The following is a 14041-nucleotide window of genomic DNA, read 5'->3' as shown; positions in this document are numbered from 1 at the left end:
CAATTTTACACAATTTTACACCGCAATTTTTTATCAATATCGGAAACTGTCACTAAATATATTCATCAATTCATTAGGTGGCGTAATATTATTCCGACTCATTCACATCTTTGTCGTTCAATAGAAAGTTGTATGTTTCACGACCTGATAAAAACCTGATACTTCAGAATTGTACAATATTTTTGTCTCTAGTTTAATTTTTGCATAAGGGTAGAGGATGTTCAGAAATTCATCTTTAGCGTACACGTGGCGAGGCAGATTTTGTTTTTAAATAAAAAGTTAGTTTATTAGCTCCAAATATTTTATCATAACAATAACGTTACCACACTTTCGCTCATTAAGGATACTAAGCGCTATAAAAATGTACGTTTGTTCTCATGTGACAGACTACTTCGACGAAAAACTTACAAAATAAATCACAATACTCGTGGTTTTGATCAAGCACCATGTTTCAACGTTGGTCCTTCGATTCTAAGCAATTTGTCTTAATCGAATGCGGCTGTAATGTGAAGGCAATGCGTGTATTTCAGGATGAATGATTGCAAAGTTAATCCTCGTGTAATATTTTCTCTAAGGCTACAGTATAAAAAGATATAAATACGTATACAATGTAAGCGATCTGAAATCTGAACTGTCTTCTGCAGTTCGTTTGTAAAATATCACAAAAATTTCGAGTTTTACATACCCTTATTGATTCGTTTATTGTTGCTCAATTTATAAATCAAATTTCTTTTAATAGATTCAATTAGGAAGCACGCTATATTATTGCTTCCAGATAAATTCAATATTTCATATTCGCCCATATAATAATTTATAACATTCGAAAGAGAGAAAACATAATACATATTTCCTTTCACCGGAATATCATTCTCAAAAAGCATCGTATCAATTTATTGAATTTTTTTACGGTACATATGTACAATCCGCAGACAAGGTTCTGTTTAAACTGCAAAATATGCGTTTCTGTTTAAACTGCAATTACAATTCACGTGTCACTTTTACATTTGTATCACACACACATCTCGCTACGTTCAATGGGGTGTTCGGCGTGAAGTTTCGGTATAGAAAATCGCGTATAAAATTGTATAAGATGGTTCGCAACTGGCAAATTACCTTTGTATAAAAATGGCGTCGATCACGAACGGAAGAGGCACAACACTAGATCAAAAATCTCAGGGCAAATTTCCATTCATATACCTGTATGTTGTTCTATAAAAATTGAGGTAAGCTAAAACTTTCTTCTCTCGAGTAGCAGATTTCTTGTAGCCAAGAAAAAGATTAAAAATGTAATTATTATTATAGTTAATACACACGTTCCCTTGCATTTTGATGCGCCGTAATTGTATAAAGCTCCGCCGTACAATAATTATCGTTACGCGTCAAAGTTAATATCGTCTTTATTGATACGTTTTATTAGTGTTTTAGGAAAGTGATTCCTGTTCTGTTCGCGATCGATGAACATAGAAAAGTACGGTGATCCGCTAGCGGTAATTAGCGCCTCGGTTTCGGTGCTCGGGAGTGTATCGGTTTGTTGTGTAGCATGTTCTCGCATTTGGGAATGTGACGCTCGGCGGCCGGTTTGTTGAATTTTCTTCCGCAATGGGGACACTGAACGTAATCGCTGGTGTCGCTTGGAGGCGGTGGAGGCAGGTCGCTGAGCTTGCCTCCTGCGGCCAAGTGCGCTTGCACCTGTTTCGCTGAGCGGATCGCGTTAATGAAGTCCTCATGTTTGCGCCGCCAGTTCGTCTTTGGCTCCGCAGGTTTCTGAAACAGTCGAAAAGACAATCGCCTCGTCCCTCGGGAACCTGTCGTGCTCTGCTCGGGAAAATGACACTATCCAACGAACGTCTTTTACAATTCGTTAATTGCTAGACAATTTTTATAGATTTCCAATGCCTGCTGCAGGGATTTTGAAGCAGAAAGAATTCATAAAGTTAGAAATCTTTTACTTGGAAATGACATTTCATAAAAGGCCATCTACCGGACTATGAAAACACGAAGTCAGTGTTGGACAGTGCAATTAGCAGCATCGGAAAATATTCCACAATTGAGGCAGGTGCACATAAACTACATAGCTAGACTTGAGAAAAGTCTGACGATGCGTTTCTCTCGATGCAGGAAATCTTGAGGCTGAAAGAAATGTGACAAGCAGATTTTCCGTGACCATAACGCGAAGCAGGGAAATCAGCACATAGTGTTTGAATCGTTGTTGTTTTTTTAGATTGTTTGGTGGGTGAATTTGAAGACTGAAGCAGGTGATAGAGCCGACGTAGAGTGCGAACGATGATTTAATAAGGGATACTGACCTCGGGTTGCTTTTTGGCGCATCCTTTTCTCACAAATTTCTCTAGCTCGGTACCTTTTACTCGGGACATTACCGAATCGAATAACTTTCTCCTCTTTTGACCCGTTTTTGAGCAGATTTGTTCGTGGAGAGTCACGCGATCTTGGGCGAAAGAACGGCCGCATATTTTACAGGGAACCAGGAGGTCACTGTGAGAATGTTCATTTCAGATTACGGTTTGCAGAAGTGGTACCTAGATAGTTTAAGATAACTTAAAGAAGCTGAGCTTGCGATATGTTTGCTACTGTTATGACCCGTGCTGCAAATATTAGCACATTGAAGTGGCTACACTTTTAGTTACAATTCGATGACTAGCAGCTAGTGGAAAATGATGAAAAAAGAATAATTTTCTTGCAACACTACAAAATATTTTCTTATCCATTGTTGGATACAAAATTCAGACCTGAATGATTTCGTTCAATTTATAGACACCGAATTTAAGCTAATTTAGGAACTGTTATAAATTATACAATAAATATTGTTTTCTCGATGTTGTACGTTTTTCGTTGCGAATCGATTACAAGCAGCAAAGAGGAAAATTGCAAGGGAAATCATTTCCTCGGACGAAAGTGCGGATTTCTTTAATTTCAAATGATCTCGCAATAATTTTTTGGTGCTCATGGCTATAAAGCGTAACTGTGATTAGGACTACAGAATTGTTTGGTAAATCAGTGACTCCAGATTCTTACGGGGTACAATTTGATCCACTTTTGGAGGAAGCCGATGACCTGGACGAGGATGAGACATTGGTCGTCTTCGCCCTCAAAGTCATTTTAGACTTGGTATTGGAAGTGCTGGCCTGCATAGGGGTGGAGGGTGTCTGTTTCTGAACAAAATATTGATCAAGATTAATTGTAATGAATTTAGAAACTCGGTCAGTCCGATTAACGCTTAACAACGTCGGCGCAACTGGAGCTAGGAAATGAATACGAATTATCAGAATTCTATACCTTTTCAATTTAACAGCGATACACTCGGAATTTTTGCGCGGAGGAAGCTCGACCGTTTACGTGGTGAAAAAAGGATAATCCATGTGCAATTACACTTGGAATATCACGGGGAATCAATTCGTGAAAACAGGAGACATTTCATTTCGAAAACACCCGTCGATTCGAGTCGGTTTTCTACTTACTTCTCGCATTTTACTTCAAGCCGTTGCGAAATGCTCGCTCAAGCGATGCTCGATTGACATAATTACGAAATATTCACTCTATGTGACACAAGCGATAGAAACTCTTAGCACAATCTATGGAATAATGCGTTGTAATCTGATTCTATTGGTGCCCGAGATTATTTGCAAAATTTGTTTGACACGATTCGATTGCGATTAAAATTGGAAAAGTAAGGAGACCTGTGAAAATGAAATGTTTGCAGTAATAATAAGAGCAGGATGTTGTTATTCAATTGATTCCGGATGTATTCGTGTAATAATTTATCTTTGGAGATTAATGGTTACTCACTTCAATGGACGGTTTTTTTAGCAGCGGCTTCCTTGGGAGTGGACCATTGTTTTCCTTCGGCGGTTGCTCCTCGTAATCGATAACAAAAGTCTTCTTCGCTGTCTGCGGGTCGTTATCGTATTTCGTTTCGACAGTTTGGTCTTGTAAATGCAGACCATTCTCGAGAACAGTAGCACCGTCGACGGCATCCGTCGATTTCCTCGTGGTCGTCGTAGTCGTCGTTGTCTTCCTCTTTCCAATTGGCTCGGCATCTTTGGTAGGCGTTGTCCGTTTGGTCGATCTAGTGTCCGAAGCTTTCAATTCCGTGGAAGGACGCTGGAATAAAACGACACTTCTTTCAAAGTCGTTGAAAAATTGTTATCGGAGCCACCCAATTCGCAAACCGTACAAATAAAAATATCAAAAAATCCACTGTACATTTTTCCGGTGCAAAACGGTTCGAACATTTTTCAGAAACTTTGATAACGTATATTTTTCCCAAATCGATTTTCCAATTTCGTTGTTTCGTTCAAGTTATTTTGCCAAAGTTTAAAGAGTTCGCGAAATTACAGGCATGACAAATACTCGGCGAAATTTCCAATTCGTAAATTGGATCGGTCTCTTAATTAATCGTTTGAGTGCCGCTGTTCGTTGCAAAAACCCTGTCGAAAAGTGCGAATCGACGCGACCCGATCGCGCTTCCGTCAGTTTACATCGAAAATTGCCAACGCCATGGGACCGCGCTGTCTCGATTATTTATCGATGCTTTGGCGACTTTTGGCGATTTTAATTGCAACGGCCACTGGTAGAACAAAAGTTTATTTTAATTCTTTTGGCCATTACCAGTCAAGGTATCAGCAACGAGGTACGGTAGAATTCGAGCGCGTCGATAGTCGAAACTTCTGGGACCAACATCGAGTGGCAATTTGCAGTTCATAGATCAATGTGTATGGTGGGGATTTGAACTTTTGGGACCAATATGGCGGCAGTTTGAACCTCGCAGATTAATATGACAGTAGTATAAATGTTGTGGACTAGTATGGCGGCAGCTAGAACTTGACAGATCGATAGGGCAGCAATTTAAAGTTCATAGATCAATATAGTGGGAATTCAATATGATGGCAATTTAAACCTCAGGGACCAATCTTGCGGCAGTTTGAGTCTTACAGATCAATATAATAGGAGTCTAAATCTCATGAATTAATATAATAGCAGTTTAAACTTCATGGATGAATATGTTAGCAGTTTAAACCTCGTGCAGCAATATGGAAACAATTTGCACTTCACGGAACAATATGGTGGGAATTTGCACTTCGTAGACCAATATAGTGGCGATTTGCACCTCATGGATTAATATAATGATAATTTGAACCTCAAGGTGCAATGTGGGGGTTGTTTAAGCATTACGGACCAATATCAATGCAGCGCCCAAACGATTAAACGCTAAAAAACTTTCCTCAATGAAACATTCGGGTTGGTATTTGACCAAAACTGAACAAAATGTTGCTTACCCTCGTCACCATCATATCCGGGCTCTTCGACGGTGAAAGAACGCTCCTTCTGGTCCTGCTGTTCGTCTCGACGACCTTCGTCGAATCTAGACTCGGACTCTTCACCACCCTGGAGAAACGGGTCGCGGACTTAACAAATCGCTCCGAATCTCGCGAAGCGCCAACATTCTCTGATCGCTTCGCCAAGGACTCTTTTCCGATTCTATCGCATGCAACGCTACTGGATACACGCGGTTTCCCCGATCGAGCTCTCGAAGCATTACTCGCGATCGCTGATTTCGCCCTCGCCTCTTCGCGATCAGAACTTATGTCCCCGAAGGATCTCCGAATGTCCTCGATCGATCTCAGCTGTTTCACCGAGAGAGAAGGATCCGAGTCCAACGCACCTGTTGATGGTTTGTTCGCCTTTTTCGAGCCGCTTTTCGGACCGATTTTTCTCAAGCTTCTGGTTTCCAAATCATTATCCTGGAAGAGTCTACGTCTACAAGTTAGCGATCGAACTCTGCCGGTAATCTCCGACGGGTCTGTAATTTTAGTAATTTTTTTCCGCCGTCGATCCTCTTCCTTTTTCAAAGCTCTGGAAGCCACCGGAGTCCCGCTCGTTCTCTTCAAACGCGTTGCCGACGATTCTCTCTCGACCCCTGGGGAATCAGCATCCTGCTCGAGCGCCTTAAGAGAAATCGTACTGAAATCATCCGCGGAGCCTTCGGCCTTCGATTCTTCTGGCGTTTGTCTTTTCTCTGTTACCGATCCCTGCAAAGTGCCCTGAACGGACTCGACGCCAGCCTCCGTGTCAATAGAGTCGAATCGCCTAAGTGCCGACTCGACCGAGTCCGTTCTCTCATAATTCTTACTCGATGATCTTCCGTCGTTTACCGCGGCCGCTCCAGACACGGAAATACTTGGCCGCCTTTGTGTCCCTTCCTGTTCTTCAGCCTCCCGTGTTTTCAAAGTCTTATCGGGAGCTCTTGTTCCGCTCTTCATGACCTTCCGGACCAGCTCTATGGATCCCAAAGTTGGAGACTGCCTCGACAGGCTCGCTGTTTGCACCCCGGATCGCAAACTTTCGCTAGAATTCTCCACAGTTCTTCGTTTCTTCTCGCGAAAAACCGACTCGCTGCTATTGCAGGACATTGTCGTCTTTTCCGAGTAAGAATCGATCTCCTTTCTCGATTCTACCAATCTCTGATCCCTTTTAGATGAAGAGAAAATGGTCGAATCGAGTGGAGGTCTTTTATTTCTAGTCTGCTTAGTCAAGGAGCTCTGGAACGTGTCCAATCTTCTGGAGTTAGAAGACGTTTTTGATGATTTCGAGTAAGTGCCGCGAAGTTGAACTCGATCTGGCTTCGTGTACTGATCGGTCATGGTGATCTCATGGATTGCTGAATTCATTTCTGCAGAGGTTCCACGTTTCGGACTCGATTCACCCGGAAGCTTGCACCTCGAAGACGTTGTCGGCGTCGTTGCCCTATCAACGACGTTTCTATTCGACCCTATCTTCGATCGCTGCTTCAATTCAACGTCACCCACACTTGATGATACTCTCTCTTTTCTACCAGACACAGTGGTGTCCCTCCACGGAGCGCAATCACTCTCCCGATTTCTTTGATGCTTTATGATATCGCGAATCAATCTCGTCGATCGCAGAACATTGCCCGAACCTCTGCGTCCTCTCGAATCCTTAGTCGACTGCTCGGGGCTTTTAGATGATCTGCCTTTGGAGAGCGAGTACGCGAGGCCGGAGCTTTCCGGGGATTTCGAGCTGGCGCGCAAGCTGACCGTTGTGGCCGATTTTTCTGTCTCGTAGCAGAAGAAGTCTGGACTGCGCGAGCCTTTGTGTGGACTCGGTGACGCGTTGTGGCTTCTAGAGTTTGATTTAGTATCTTTGGGTAAATTGAAGATATTAGAATTTTTGGGCGATTTACCTTTGGAGTAGGTGCCCGTGAATGAACTTTTTGAATGCTTGCGTGGGAGGTCTTTCGGGGAATCAGGTTTGTCGGTTTTTGAAGAGAAATATTGTGATAACACAGGACTGCTGCTCCTGCTGGTATGAATATTTTTAATCGAGGTATCTGGGCTTTTTGATAATATGCTTTCAGACCGCAAAGGCTCGGGACTTCTTAAATAGTCTCTCGAGTCTTTAGAGGGCCTAGGCTTTAGGCTCACTGTCGTAGCCATCTTGTCTGTTTCGTAACAAAAAAATTCTGGACTCGCCGATGGAGTACTTCGTCTGCTAGGACTAATTGATTTTCTGTCTTTATCGATATTGAAGACATCAGATCTTTTTGATGACTTACCTTTAGACAAAGTGAATTTATTCGTTGGCAGAGGACTCTTAGAATGTCTCGAGCACTTAGGTTGCTCGCTCTTAGACGGAAATATATCCAAAATCCTCTTATCCTTATCCGTCATGTATCCTGTCCCCAAAGGACTGTTGCTCCTGCTGCTATCGTTAACATTCTTAATTGTAGCGTATGTATCAGAACTCTTTGATAATCTGCTCTCGGATCGAACAGGTTCAGGACTAGCTCCAGGTCTGGGCTTCAAGCTCACGGTCGTAGCCATTTTATCAGTTTCATAGCAAAAGAATTCCGGAGTTCCGCTTCTACTTCGAACCACGTTCGTTGCAATAAACTTCCCAGGCGCTTCGCGATAAAGTTTCGGACTTTTATGCACTGGACTGACTGCCTCCATGTGTTTCAACGATACTGGAGATGAAACACGGCACGCATCAGCATTTCTAGCACCCCGAGATTTTTGGACGCTGTTCCTAGCTCTGGCCTCCTCGTTTCTCGAAGCTTTCTCGCATTGCTCGAAGTATCGCGATACCGAGCTTCGTATTCTTTGCTTTGAACTTTCGTCAATGTTTTCAACAGATTCTCTCCTCCTCGAGTCGATCATTCTGTTCGTTACGTCGGCTTTGCTTATTGAGAGAGTGGGGCTTTGCGCTTTCTTTATCGGCTTCGAGTAGCCCGCTTTTGTTCTGGTTATTGTTTCTGGTGTTACGAACATGATCGTGGCGGATTTGTCAGAAGAGTATTGAGGACTCGCATTCGATTTTCTCAAAGTTTTTGCAAAATCTGGAGATTTTGAAGTAGTAGTGCGAGGATCACGAGTTTTTAGAATGTTGTAGATCCTGTCTGGCGATTTTGATATGAAATCGCGTATTTTAGTACTCGCGACTGAGATTGGAGATTTTCTAGACTCTCGATGTGAAAATTGTGGACTTGAACTTCGATCTCTTGTTAATCTCTCGAAAATATTGGGCGATCCTGTTCGAGATAACTTTGAATCGATTTTACCATCAATTTTTATATGACTCGTGTAATTTTTTAGATTTCCTGTTGGAGAAGGAGTTCTAACTTTATCAAGATCGTGATCTATGATATATCTGTCCACAGTATCATCTGTAGTCACAGGTGATTTGCGAGAGCTTTTGTTTATGAACTCGCTCTCCGGTTCTATTTTGACTGTAGAACGATTCTTTGAAAGATCCGGAGCCAATTTTTTCTTGCTCTTTGAATCAATCGCATAAGTGGTCGCTGATCTATCTGATTCTTTACAAAAGAATTTAGGGCTTCCACTCTGAGACCTTCTGTCTCTTGAAAAATCAGGTGATGATCTTTTGATAGCTTTTAAACCTGCTTTGGAATCGATCGCATAAGTTGTTGCCGATTTCTCTGATTCTTTGCAGAAGAATCGTGGGCTTCCACTTCGAGATCTGTCGCTCGAAAAATCAGAAAATCTTCGTGCGGATTTTGGATCGATTGCATACGTTGTTGCTGATTTCTCAGACTCCTTACAAAAGAATCTAGGGCTTCCACTTCGGGATCTGTCACTCGAAAAATCAGGTGACAATCTCCTAGTGTTCTTGGAACCTAGTCCTGTCTTTGCATCGATTGCATAAGTGGTAGCTGATTTTTCCGATTCCTTGCAAAAGAATCTAGGACTCCCACTTCGAGATCTCGCGTCTTTCGAAAAATCAGGCGATGATCTTGAAATCGCCTTTGAATCGATCCCGTAAGTCGTTGCTGACTTTCCTGATTCTTCGCCAAAGAATCTAGGGCTACCACTTCTAGATCGTCTATCCTTTAAATGATCAGGCGATGATCGTCCAATGGTCTTTGACCCTAGTCCTGATTTCGAATCAATTGCATAAGTAGTAGCTGATTTCTCAGACTCGTTGCAAAAGAATCGAGGGCTTCCACTTCGAGATCTGTCGCTCGAAAAATCAGGTGACAATCTTCTAGTAGCTTTCGCACTTACTCCCGTCTTTGAATCAATTGCATAAGTTGTTGCAGACTGTTCAGACTCCTTGCAGAAGAACTTAGGACTGCTACTCCTAAATCTGGCATTTCTAGAAGAATCAGACGACAATCTCGCGAACTGTCCTTTCTCTTCATAGCAATCCCTCCGTTTCACGGTTCTCTCCGAATCCGAAGACGACAGCATCTCCTCGAGCCGTTCAGAAGCGTTTCTAGTCTTGCCTTTGCTACGGAATCACAACCAAGATACTCAACATTCAGAACAACCATAAACACAACCAGCTGAAAACTCCGACTGGATTAATTCTTATGCTTCTTCGCTATCGCTAGTCCATTACTCGGTGTTAATTCTGTCTTGGTAGTGTAGTTAGAGCACGCGCACAGACATAGAAGTGAATTTCAGCGGAGAAACGATTCGATCGTTGCAGCGGGACAAAGGCATTGTTGCTCCTCGGTCTTCGTTTGTTTAGTCGATTCCTGGTCTTTTTTTTTTGGTTAAACGATTACGCAAAAAGGAGCGGAGAGAGAAAAAGCCACTTGTCACCGGACTCGGATAAATAATTTGGTGTTTACTGCCGCAGGTAATGACGATTAATGATTAATACCTCCGATAGGCAGCAAATCGATGAGGCTCACGGTTTGACCAAGAGAGCAGTTGTTAACGTTGATGGAATGTTTAATGTCCTTTGGCCGATTATTCCTTCCTCCGATAGCGATTAGGGCGGGAATTAGAGTGGGCATCTTCCTTCTCGTTTCCGAACCGGAAACGGTGCGCCGCTAACTTTGCCCGGAAACGCGTCGTTTAGTTTGCTTTCTCAAAGGCAGAGATCGGTTCCAGGGAGCGTGTGTATTGTTAGGCGATCTACGGTTGCGTGGGTTTAAACGAGTCGGGTCTAGTCAGCGATTGCAATTATGCGACGAGGAATTAATCGAGGGGCTAGGGGGTGAAAGCAGCGACGGATTGTTAGCACTGATTGCCAATTAGCGGCCAGAGAATTTGCGTTCGCCAAGGCTCGATGCAATAATCGGAACAGATAACCTACTTGCGTTTTTCAAACGCGTCCCGTTTCGTATCGGGCTGAGTAACGAGCTTTGCCGAACTTAGGCACATCCCCTAATGTTCTCTAGATTCTTTTCTGCATTCATCTCTATGCTAACGATCTTCAATATTGCGTGTGGAACAAGCGAAACAATCGGAAGAAGTTTTCAATGAACATTTATTATGATTGGTACATAGGTTAGTGTTTTAAACCACATCACAAACGAATAATTATCGTGATCTTTTAGTCCTCGAAATTGTGAACGCACTCGTTACTCAGCCTGACGTTTCGTACGCGCGTATCAATGTGTCTCTACTTTTGTCAAATAATTTTTACGAATTATCTCGAGGAGATCAGACAGGCTAATTTATCGAGTCTCTGAAAATGAGAATGAAGAAAGTCGAGAAAGCTGGAGAATCGAGGTATCTACATAATCATGTTGGATAGAGATCAAGTTGCTTAGCAGTGTAAATAATGTATGAAGTTGGGAAATGGTGTCAGAGGATTCAGTAGATTCAGGAACATGTAAAATCTATTTAACAAAACGGAGATTGACTTTCGCCATTTCAACTCTCAGATACTCGTGTATATGCTGCTCACCAGCTAGCAATATCTGTTCTACATTCTTACTAATTGATTTTCAGTTTCATTTAAATTCCACATACCTGGATGCAGCTTTTCCAGGCAAACCCGGCTCGGCGCGTTTCTTCGGGACCTGTGACGAACTCGTGTTTTTCGTGGCGTTGCTAATACGCTTCGCGTTAGCATTTCTGAAGCGCTCCAATCTCGCCTCCGCCTGCGATAGCTTTTTGGAGATACTTTGTTTCGGAAGCTTGTCGGGAACATCCACCATGAAATCCTCCGGGAATTCCTCGCTTTCGAGGTCGTTTTTAATGCGGTGCTTCAGCGTCTCGTCGTACTGCATCAAGTGGAGCTTCGCCATCATGCGGTTCCTCTCGATTGCGTCTTCGTCCAGCACTTCTTCTATTTGTATCTGCTCGAGGGACAATACGTACAGTCTACACAACTCGTTTCAATTACACGGCAACAAAAATTTCACATCGACGATTATTTCTCGAAGTTAAATTTCTCAGCGATACCGCGCCCGAGACGGAACTCGAACTCGAACGGATAAACTTCGAATTGATATTCAACTGAAATCATTGCCGCTCGGGGGTCGAGTTTAAAAGGAGCACGCGAACATAACCGAGGCGAATCAAGCGCACAGCATCGGCTTAGATTTACATGCGGCAGTTGATTTCTTAACCAGAAACAAATCTCGCCGGTAACGATGCTGTTACTCGAGCTACCCCAATTAAGAAGTTCGAGATCTTGCGGCTGAGCTCGCTCGCTCGCTCGCGTTGCTCGGTTCCCCGTTGTATCGAGGGGAGATCGCAACCGTTAATTAATTACCTCGTCTCGATGATTTCCATTTGCATACTGCGAGACGTGGTTCTCGTTCCCGAACTCGTCATCGTCTGACTGCCGACGACCGGACGACGGGCCGAACGATTCTCGAGTGATTTCCTCGTGGTAAGAGACGATCGGTTTGCCGGCGTTTAGGTTGCTGTTCACGTCTGCCCGGGCCACTCGTTTCACAGTGACCGAGTGCCGGTTCACCGACGAATTTCCGTTCTTCTGAACGTTTCCGTTCGTCTGTTTCCGCGGTTTGTTCTCCAGTGGTTCCAGAGGGTAGCTCCTGTCGATGCCTTTCACCGTTGTCTGCCGCCTCTCGTCGAACATTTGCCTCACCTAAACATCATTATTAATATTTTCTTTATATATCACAACCTTAAAATGTTCATGCCACGAAAAAGGTTAAAACTAGGTCTTTTCGTAAGTCGACAATTAAACTGGATGTACTCGAGCATGCACTAAAACATTTGAGCACTCGACGACTCCTCTATCTACAATCAAACGCGATCGAACGAACCGTCGGAAAGCAGCGTTGCGTTGTCTCCACTAAATCATTGTCGTCGCCCGAAATTCACGCCATAAAAGATGTTCGAAGTGTTTCCCCGGTAATTCAGGGAAACCTCCCGATACTCGCGCTGGTTCTAAACGTTTTCAATTACCATAAAGTGGTCAGTACGCTGATGAACGAAGCGGAACGCATTCGCGTGGAGAGCAAGCAGCAAACGAACGAACGAACGGGCGAGTGAACGAGCGAGCACCGTGTGTTCGGCCGGTGTGTTCGTGCAAGCAAGAGGAACGAGGAGTGCGAATGCAATCTGCCGTGATTCCCAACATCGAAACGCCGCCCATTACACCATTCAAGAAAGCGTGGCGTGAAACCGCATTACGACAACGCTGTGCTTCGAGTCGCGTCGCGTTTCCACGTGAAGAACCACTCACCTTTCCACCTTGCGAGGTCGAGGTTGTGTGGCTGTTGGTCGAGGTCTTTGTGATGGTGTGCTGGCTGACGGAGGAGCCATAACTCGAGCCGTTCGAGCCCGCGCTGCCACGTTGCACCACTTGATAAGCCCGTTGCTGTTGCTGGTCGTAAAGCTGCAACAACTTCTGCTCCTTCTCCTGGAGCTGCTTCTGCTGGAACCGGGCCTGCGACAGCCGTAGATTCCCCTTAGATTTTATCATACTCAGGACGGTCACCTCCTCCCCTGGAATCCCTTCAAACCTCTAATTGTTCGCTAAGTTTAGGTTCTGATGCTTTCTCAGAGTCGTCACTTTTAATTTGATGACCTCGCGGAATCACCAAGCGGAGGACACCGAATGATTCATTCACGAAGTGTGAAGAATCATAGTCGAAACCAAGAGCAAACTTCTACGGACACTACCTACAAAACTCCGTTCCCGTTTCACACGTCTTACAAGTATTTCTCTATTTCTTTGCTCAACCTTTGATCAAACTCTAGCGTGATTGAAACATCAAATTCCTCAAATGTCTTCACCGTTACCGAAGTTCTCTGTTTTTACACAAGCCCATCAGAAGTGAACCTGTTCGCGTGTATCCTCTAGACTGTTCAACTATCCACCATTGATTTTCCACCAAGTCTCTATTCTTGCAAAAGAGTGTCCCTTGGCCGGAGCACCCTCGAGGAACTCTAAGGACGATCGCTTCAAAGTTGCAACAATGTGTCTCGCTCGACTCTCGTCGTACTCTGGGCGACGCAATTAAGTCCTCTGTACACTGATTGTGAGCCAATTATCGTAGTCTCCTCTATACCTGACCTCCTTTTCTCCAAAATTCCTGCCGTTTACTCGATTAACTTAATAATAATTCACTCGCGAATTGCAAGGAATCACAGAGATAAGAGATAAGAAATCCGCCACCGATTAACCTAAATGCACTAAAACATTCGAAGACCGTCTACGATGAAACAGGATCCAATAAACGGAAACACTCGGTCGCGCAGAGCCAATTATCGCGGTCTCCACAGGATACAGCGATTCCTCTTTTTTCGAAAACTGTGCTCGATTAACG

General features: G+C 43.7%; 1 protein-coding gene across 5 annotated transcripts in view; it reads right to left on the bottom strand.

Annotated features, from left to right (window-relative positions):
- Positions 1-259: 259 nt before the first annotated feature.
- LOC143213702 (uncharacterized) overlaps positions 260-14041 on the bottom strand; it is a 33600-nt gene continuing 19818 nt past the window's right edge. For 3 of the 5 annotated variants that reach the window (XM_076433789.1, XM_076433790.1, XM_076433788.1), the window contains 8 exons: positions 12955-13158; positions 12013-12351; positions 11265-11593; positions 5295-9786; positions 3805-4119; positions 3034-3170; positions 2307-2493; positions 260-1764 (listed from right to left, as the gene is read on the bottom strand). In XM_076433789.1, the coding sequence (XP_076289904.1) occupies positions 1492-1764; positions 2307-2493; positions 3034-3170; positions 3805-4119; positions 5295-9786; positions 11265-11593; positions 12013-12351; positions 12955-13158 (6276 nt within the window). In that variant the 3' untranslated portion in view covers positions 260-1491. The remainder of the gene's footprint in view (positions 1765-2306; positions 2494-3033; positions 3171-3804; positions 4120-5294; positions 9787-11264; positions 11594-12012; positions 12352-12954; positions 13159-14041) is intronic. The other 2 variants (XM_076433791.1, XM_076433793.1) reach the window with 2 other exon arrangements.

Source organism: Lasioglossum baleicum, chromosome 11 (assembly GCF_051020765.1).
Source record: "Lasioglossum baleicum chromosome 11, iyLasBale1, whole genome shotgun sequence".
Classification (NCBI taxonomy): domain Eukaryota; kingdom Metazoa; phylum Arthropoda; class Insecta; order Hymenoptera; family Halictidae; genus Lasioglossum; species Lasioglossum baleicum.
Note: the sequence above shows the minus strand (reverse complement) of the source record. Positions and strands in the feature narration are given on the sequence as shown.